General features: G+C 46.7%; 2 protein-coding genes across 4 annotated transcripts; one reads left to right on the top strand and one right to left on the bottom strand.

Annotated features, from left to right (window-relative positions):
- Window positions 1-569: 569 nt before the first annotated feature.
- On the top strand, window positions 570-2,861 carry LOC124685166 (myosin-11-like). 3 transcript variants are annotated; one of them, XM_047219492.1, is made up of 3 exons: window positions 570-670; window positions 851-1,115; window positions 1,317-2,861. In XM_047219492.1, the coding sequence occupies exons 2-3, from the start codon at window positions 1,096-1,098 to the stop codon at window positions 2,632-2,634; spliced, it is 1,338 nt and encodes a 445-aa protein (XP_047075448.1). In that variant the 5' UTR covers window positions 570-670; window positions 851-1,095; the 3' UTR covers window positions 2,635-2,861. The 3 variants fall into 3 exon arrangements, with proteins under 3 accessions (XP_047075448.1, XP_047075449.1, XP_047075447.1); XM_047219493.1 differs by lacking the exon at window positions 570-670 and having other exon boundaries at window positions 731-945; window positions 1,032-1,115; XM_047219491.1 differs by lacking the exon at window positions 570-670 and having other exon boundaries at window positions 731-1,115.
- A 2,451-nt stretch (window positions 2,862-5,312) lies between these two features.
- On the bottom strand, window positions 5,313-7,919 carry LOC124670655 (pentatricopeptide repeat-containing protein At1g56690, mitochondrial-like). The gene is made up of 2 exons (XM_047207131.1): window positions 7,196-7,919; window positions 5,313-6,540 (listed from the first exon to the last, which is right to left on the bottom strand). Exons 1-2 carry the CDS (start codon window positions 7,917-7,919, stop codon window positions 5,573-5,575), a joined length of 1,692 nt encoding a protein of 563 aa, XP_047063087.1. The 3' UTR covers window positions 5,313-5,572.
- Window positions 7,920-8,250: the final 331 nt, after the last annotated feature.

The raw sequence follows: 8,250 nt of genomic DNA, 5'->3' as shown, positions 1-8,250 counted from the left end.
CAAAACACTCTGCGTTTAACTGTTAACCCGGGAGCTCTCTGCGCTGTATCAATATGCCTTCAGGAAATCGAGGCCTTTTTGCAGCCTTGCCAAACTTTTTAGGAGTTGTAGCCCGCTAATTTTCTACCTCACATCTATGTTCGGTTTGGTAGCTAATTTCCTGCCTCACATAGTATGTTCGGTTTGCTCCGCCATATCCTGGTCGGCATGCTGCAATGAGTTTCCTATTAACAGCTCATCCACAGCTGCGAAATTCTTCAACATATTTGCAAAGAGTTCAATTGGGGCAGCAGAGTATTAAACGGCTGCAGCACCAATTTTGTCAAGTATCAATTGTGCACCCCACAACATTAATCCACCGTTCCCTTTTTAAAAGCATGTCATCAAATCAATCCAATATTCCAATGGGCAATACGTGCACGCCAAAGATAATAATTTGATTAAATTCTAAAATAGTGAAGTCTTGATCATACGGGGAAACGGTGAGGAAAGGGAAGAGGGCAGGCCAAGTCGTCGTTTATAAAAGGATCGTATCTGGTGGTACCGTCATTCTTGCCCTCAACAATCCCACCTACAAAATTCTGAACGGAGCCGACCAATGGTGTCTTTGGCTGACTGACGGCTGGGCCAACTGATGCGACGTTCAGGCCATAGAAGCACGTCTGAACTGGTAAGCTGCATACAAAACAATAAGAAATGCTAGACAAAAATATCTAGTCGACTACTCCTATTAGAAAACAAAATCAGACCGCTTCTGACGTGCTTCCCTTCAACTTCAAGGAGGCTCTTTCAGTTCGACCGTTTCAATATCATCCAATAAAGTCTTTGATTCATCCCCTTCTTTTAACAGGCACAGAAGACGCGGTGTTTGATCTATACTTCTCTGCCCTGTTTTGGTCATAAAGAAAAGTCTCGCGCTCCGAGAGACAACCATAGTCTCTTTCGGTATGTACACACCGCCTTCTCGGCGCAGTACCTGATTCCCCTGCTGTTGCATCTGTTTCACAGAAAGACTTGGGTTTCTCCTATAGTAGCAACCCAGGTGGCACGGTTCATTGATCCTGGGGCTTGGAGCCGGGTTCCTCACCGGTGAAGATGTTCTCGTTCAAGTCCAGGTAGAGTATTTAGTTTTTTTTCCCGAGTTTTCTTATCCAGATCCTCCGATCATGGTTTTATCTATGGACGAACATGAATCCTTGTGGTATTACAGGTTTCAATGGGATTTAGGTTTCTTCCGAATTTCTTATGTTTTCTTCTCCTTGTTTCGATTACTGTCACCAATCCATGAACCAATACGACCTTTGTTTGTCTTACAGCTTCAAGTCATCTTCCAGTGGTAAAGAAGTTTCCAAATCACGCATCCCTGAGGCATCAGATATGCAAGAGGAATTGGGCAAGTTGCAGGAAGAGCTGGTAAAGGAGAAACAGGAGAAAGTGCGTTCCTTGGATGAGATGGAAGAGGTCAAGAAAAGCAACAAGAAGAAGAACAAGTTAAAAGGCAACGGAGACGATCAACTAGACCTTGCACACAGGTTAGAGCAGTTGGAAGTTGAATTGGAGGCAGCAAAGGATTCAGAGAAGCAAATGCTAGTGTCGCTGGAGGCCCAAACAAAACAGCTTGAACAAACCAAGGTATCTCTGGAGGAGGCCAAGCTTCAGATAGCTTCGCTTCAAGATAATAACAAGAGCCTGGAGGCCTTCACTGCACTGTCCTCTAATCCAAGTATGCAGCCGGCCAAGAATTTCAGAAGAAGGGGTGTAATGTCCTTCTCCTTTGCTGATCCTGGTGAGGTGGAGATGTTCTCATTACAGCGTCAGCTCAAGTTGGCCGTCGAAGCTGAGGAGAAGTGCAAGAAAGCCATGGATGACTTGGCGATAGCCTTGAAGGAACAAACTACGGTGGCTAGAGAGACAAAATCGGAGCTCTCACTGGTGCAAGCTGAGTTGAAAAGTGCAAGAACTGAAGTGGAGAACTCAAAGGCCTCTCTGGAAAGCCTGGAGGAAAAGCTCTGGTTGGCACAGGAAGAGGCAGGGAGACTGAAGTTTGAGTCAGATGAGTTGGCAACAGCATCGAAAGAGAAAGAGAGGGGACTCCTCGATTGCATCAAGATATTTGAGGGGGAGGTGAACAAAGCAAAGGAAGAGAATGACAAATTGTTTGAATCACAAAAGGTGATCAGAGTTGAGAACTCCAGGTTGAGGGAAATGCTGAAGCATGCGGTTAATGAAGCCAATGTGGCAAGAGAATCCTTGGAGATTGCCAGGGTAGAGAACTCTCAGCTTCACGAAGACATGTCTGAGAAAGACAGTGCCTTAAAGAGCATTGTGCAAGAATACGAGTCCTTGAAGGTCAGTGAGGCTGCTGCGCAGAGTAGCATTAAAGAATTGAAGGATATGATTGATGCTATGTTCAGTTCAGAGTCGACCAGAACCTCAGCAGAAGCATCACCCAGAGATCCCGTGGGAGGAGGCGAGAGGAAAGGAAGGTATGTGGGAGCAGATGATATGTACTCTGATGTTGAAAGATCTCCTCATCAGAAGGATATTAGGAGCCCTGCAAGGCAGAACAAGAGGACAATTCTTAGGAAATTTGGTGACATAATGAAGAAAAGAAACCCTCAAAGTGTAGTCTAGCATCCTTAGGCACTAAGCAGTTACTAAATACAAGTATACAACTCACATTTTGCTTCCCTTGAACAAAAGATATTGTAATGCTCGACAAAATGAGATGCTCCAAGTGGAAAGTAAACCCTTTTTCCATTCAGTTTTACATATGTAAACTACAAAGAATGTAACATACATGTAAGGCATACAGATAGTGAGAATATGAAAACTGGCACTTTCTAGGGGTGCTTGACATATGCTTCCCACACATTTCAATCTGTTACCTCATAAATCTTGACGTGGGAATTCTCGTGTTGTTTCAGGTTAATGCAAAAATCTAGTAATATGCAGTTGAGTAGTCCTTGTCTTGCCATTAGTCTGCAAAACCTGTTTATGATTTAGGAAAATACTTCATTAATATATCTACAGAAGCAAAGATTTTTTTTATTAACAACTGAACTTGCATTGTTGGTCTATTGCTCTCTAAACATAAATATTTTTTACAGGTAACAAAAATAGTATTGTCGGGTAAAATAAAATACCCAGTTGCCCAGGTCTACCTTTCTTTGTCTAGGTGTTGCAAGTTTAGTGTTTATATGTTTGTTGCATTAAAATCAACTGAAACTGCATCGCAGTCCCCATAAGCAATCATAAGCTCTCGAGATTATTAATGGAAAACTATCAGCCCACAATTTATCCAAAGCAAAATAAAGCATGCAGCTATTCAACTCTCGTTTGCAATAGCAGAAGCTAGAACAATGTTCTGCCAAGGAAAATGTCACCCTCATGTTATCACTTATCAGTATACAAGTGACTTCCCTTTAAAGCAAACCATATGTACGTACTGCTCTCTTCTCTAAGAAGATTGTTTGTCCGTGCTTAATTTTATCTATGCTGCTGACCAACCTTTGTAGACTGAATTTTGCGGCAATGAAGCTAATCCCATTTAATGATAACATATGGTACAGAAGAGGAACAAAGAGCTCACAGAAGATCAACCTTTTGTAATGTTAATGATGTCAATTTCACCAGAACATTAGAGCTCCTTATGTCCAAATGGACCAAACTAAAATTGCATCAAGCACATCCCACTAGGAGATTTCTACAAATAGCACTAGTCATGGAAATATTTCACCTCCTTGTTTATATTGCTGCACGGCTCGGACTGCTCGATAATCTGCAAGGTAGTCGGGGAGCATGTTGCACCTCTCTGTACACTGATGACACTGTCGTTCTCATCAAGCCAACTGTGGCTGACTGTGAGACAATCAGAGAACTCCTGCATATTTTCGGAGAGGCAAATGAGCTGCACACCAACATCCTCAAGAGCACCGCTACACCCATTAGATGCAGCGAGCATGAGCGTCAGAACATTGCACAGCATCTCCTCTGCCCAATAAAAGACTTTCCCATCCCCTACCTTGGGGTCCCTCTGTCCCTTTGGAAGCTTCGCATTCAGGACCTACAGCCACTGATTGATAACTTGCATGACAAACTCTCTGGATGGCGTGCCGGTCTTCTGTCCAAGGGTGATCAGCTTGTCTTGATCAAATCCGTACTTGCTGCGACGCCCATCCACATCATGCTTGCCACAGAAATACCAAAACCAATCAGGGAGGCCATTATCAAATGTCAGAGGACATTTTTCTGGGCTTCAGGTCGTGACGATGGCGGCGGCAGCTGTGCAGTAGCCTGGAACGAGGTCCGCCGCCCGGCTGAGCTCGGTGGTCTTGGAGTGCTTGACATCGAAAGGATGAGCTGGGCCCTCAGAGCCAAATGGTCGTGGCTGAGTCCTGTTGACGCAACGAAGCCCTGGAGGAACTTTCCGATCAAAACAAACAAGCACATCGACACCCTGATTCATGCAGCAACCAAAGTTCAGTTGGGCGATGGTGCCAGAATCTTCTTCTGGTCTGACCGTTGGATCGCAGGGCAAAGCATCGTCGACCTAGCACCTGCCGTCATCGCTGGTGTTGGCAAACGCGCTTTCAGAACTCGGAAAGTGGCATTGGTGCTCCAGGAAATGCTTGGATCAGACACATATAAGGTGCGCTATCTGCTGAAGCTATTGGGCAGTTTCTGAACCTTGTTGAAACACTGACTGACCAACACCTCATTCCAGATTCTAAGGAAGGAATCACGTGAAACTTCACCGCCTCTGGAGAGTACTCTGTCAAATCTGCATACTCTGCTCTCTTTGAAGGCATGGCTAGATCCCCCCACCACCAATCCATCTGGGAGTGTTGGGCTCCCCTGAAATGCAAAGTCTTTCCCTGGCTCGCTGCTGGACAGCTCAGCGGCGCATGCGCCACGGCCTCTCCAACGATGACGCATGTGCTCTATGTGACCAGGAGGAAGAATCCATAGGCCACCTTATGATTCAATGCTCATTCTCTCAGCAAGTGTTGTTCGACATCTGCAGCCAGCTAAACATTCAGTCATGCATTCCAGGCCACGACGAGGAGTTCAACCCCTGGTTCGAAACTGCTGTGATGAATACTGAACCCTCAGTCAAGAAAGGAGCCAGGTCCATCATCATCCTAACTATGTGGAGGCTCTGGAAGACGCGCAATGACACTGTCTTTAAAAACACCGCACCAAACAGACAAAACCTAGTCCAGTCGATCCTCGAAGGAGCAAAGCTTTGGATGCTTCCTGGTGCTAGAGCACTTCGTCAGCTCCCTCTCCATGCCCGGCCTCCTGATGACAACCTAGATCAGCACCTGCAGGCTTAACAAAAGTTAGCCTTGTACAGTCTTTTTTCTTTCTCTCAACTCTCTTGTAGCTCTGCTACAATCTTGTAATGCTCCCGTCTTCTGACGGTTTTCTTCTAATATATAATGACCCACTCTTAGGCGTGTGTTAGAAAAAAAAATTGCCCGTGATTTTGATCCTTGAACTCACAAAGAGAGATTCTGACAGCAGATGTTGCAAATGGCATGAGAGCACGGAGGGTATGAAAAACACACTAGTATCCACATTCTTGGACCAGCTCTACTACTGTATGAGTTCCATTGGCCATCATTTGCATATGAAAGCTGATTTTTCTTAGCTCAGAAGTGATCTTGTTCATCTCTGGGTGAGATGCATCACCACCCACAAACATATGAACTTGATTAGCAATCTCAGTCCAGCTGTATCCAGGTTGTTTCTTCACACCTTTTTCCTTCATTTGTCCTCTTACTCGATTGACATCACCCCACATGCCAGCAGCAGCATATATATTCGAAAGCATCACGTAAGGCCCTGAACTTCCTGAGTCTGACTGCACAAGCATTTTCGCAGCAAATTCACCCAACTGCACATTACCATGAGTCTTCGAAGCCCCCAACAATGCACCCCAAACATTCTTCTCAGCTTCAAATGGCATCTCTTTTATGTAACTACACGCTTTCTCGAATTGTCCTGCTCGGCCCAATATATCCACAATACAAGCATAGTGTTCAGCTTTTGGAGATGTCGCGTATTTGAATGTCATAAGATCAAATAGTTCCAAGCTGTCATCCACCCTGCCAACATGCCCACATGCTGATAGCACACTAAGGATGGTAATATCATTTGGTATCAGTCCTCGTGTTTCCATCTCATGGAAGAGAGAAATAGCTTTATGATATTTGCCATGTTGTGCATATGCCGCAATTATTGTGTTCCACGACACAATATCCTGGCTTTTAAGATTTAGGAATACTAACTCGGACTCACCGACATCGCCGCACTTGCTATACATTGTCATCAAAGCATTACAAAAGGATGTGCTAGATTCCAACAATGTTTTGGTGCCAACAGCATGTGTTGATCTTCCTTGTCTGAGCAAAGCAAGGGCAGAACACACTGTCAGGATTGCAATGAGAGTCGCATGATCTGGTTTCTCACCTTCTCTGAGCATTATGATGTGCAATTTCAAAGCTTCTTCCCCGTGTCCATTATGAACATATCCTGCAGAAATATGGACATGTGAAATGTGAGGATTTTGAAGGTTCAGTGGCAGCATGAGAAACAAAAGAAGAGATCTAGGCACAGAACTTTTGTATTTATTATGTTTGCTAAATCCCCCCTGTACAAACAAAATTGAAATGGCTCTCACTCCAACAACAATTTAGGGATTATACACAAATTAAAAGTGTGAATAACTTTAGTCCAAGGCTTCATCCATTCAACAGTCCAACTGAATATATTTCAAAACACAAAAAATCCAAATAGGAGCATGTGTTCCAAACAATTTAAATTTTAAAGCGGCCAATTAAGAAATCAATAAATCACAACAAGCATAATTTTTGTACGTTTCGGAGAGAACAAGAAACTTTCATGACTTGTATTTGTATCTTAGCTAAAAAGTTCATTAGAGATGTAGAACTGCCACCACACATTCCCAATTGTTCAAACAAAAAAAAAACATTCAGAATCACTAACTTATGCGAATGCACACACTGAAACAAGTAGGTGAGAGACTGATGCACAACCTCAGCACCAGCCTGCAGATGTCAACAGCCACCATGGATTGGTGTGCATTATATAGATGTATACAAGCAACGTCACAATTCTTAGATCTTCAGTATGAGCCAAGTTGCATGATGAGAAAGGAATCGCGAACCTGCAATCATGGCGTTCCAAGAGATGACGTCTTTGACACGAATCCCATCAAAAAGCCTCCTGGCACTCTCCACGTCTCCTTCCTTGCAATAGCCAGTGATCATGGCCGTGCACGCCACAACATTCTTCTCTGGCATCGCTTCAAACAGCTTCCTTGCCTCGCCAAACATGCCGTTCTCAACGTACCCACTGATCATCGCTGCCCATGACACCAAGTTCCTCTCGGGCATTTCCTCAAACACCTCACGCGCCCTCGCCACCTCCCCACGCCGGGCCAGGCCGTCCACCATGGTGGTGAACGACACCACGTTCCTCTCGGGCATTTCGCCGAACAGCCTCCGCGCGTCTTCCATGCGGCCGAGCCGAACGAGCCCGGCCAGCATGGCGTTCCAGGAGGCCACGTTGCGACGCGGCGTTCGCGCGAAGTAGGCGGAGGCGGCGGGCAGGTCGCCGTGCGCGAGGCAGCCGGCGACGACGGAGTTCCAGGAGATGACGTTGCGGGACGGCATGTCGTCGAAGAGGCGGCGCGCCGCGGGGAGGTCGCGGCCGCCGCGCCAGAGCGCGGTGAGGAGCGCGTTCCAGGAGACGACGTCGCGGCGGGGCATGGCGTCGAACACCCGGCGCGCGGCGGCGAGGTCGCCGGCTCGGGCGAGAGCGGTTATGCGCTGGTTGTCGCGGACGAGGGCGCGAGAGGCGACGGTGGCGGGAGCACGCGCTCTGTGCATTGGGACACTACTGCATGGATGGCGGCGTTGGCCGTGGGGTGGGCGAGCCAACGACGGTCTACTCTCTACTCTATAGCCATCCAGGCTTTGGATGACAATTGGGTCCCATTCCCCGGACACTTCCATCTTATTGACTGCGCGATTTCACATGCGTCGGTCGATTTCGCCGCCGCCTCCGCTCGAGTTCCCCGCCACGCCGCATATCTGCCTCCCCCGCGCCTCCTCTCGGCAGTTTTGACCGCTCCGCCGCGCTGTACCGAGCCGTCGCCGCCACCACCGACGGGCGCAAGGTCGGCGCTTCCGACGGCACCTCACCTTCCTCCTCTTGCTA

This window comes from Lolium rigidum, chromosome 1 (assembly GCF_022539505.1).
Source record: "Lolium rigidum isolate FL_2022 chromosome 1, APGP_CSIRO_Lrig_0.1, whole genome shotgun sequence".
NCBI lineage: Eukaryota > Viridiplantae > Streptophyta > Magnoliopsida > Poales > Poaceae > Lolium > Lolium rigidum.
The sequence above is the reverse complement of the archived record's forward strand: the minus strand, read 5'-3'. Positions and strand labels throughout refer to the sequence as shown.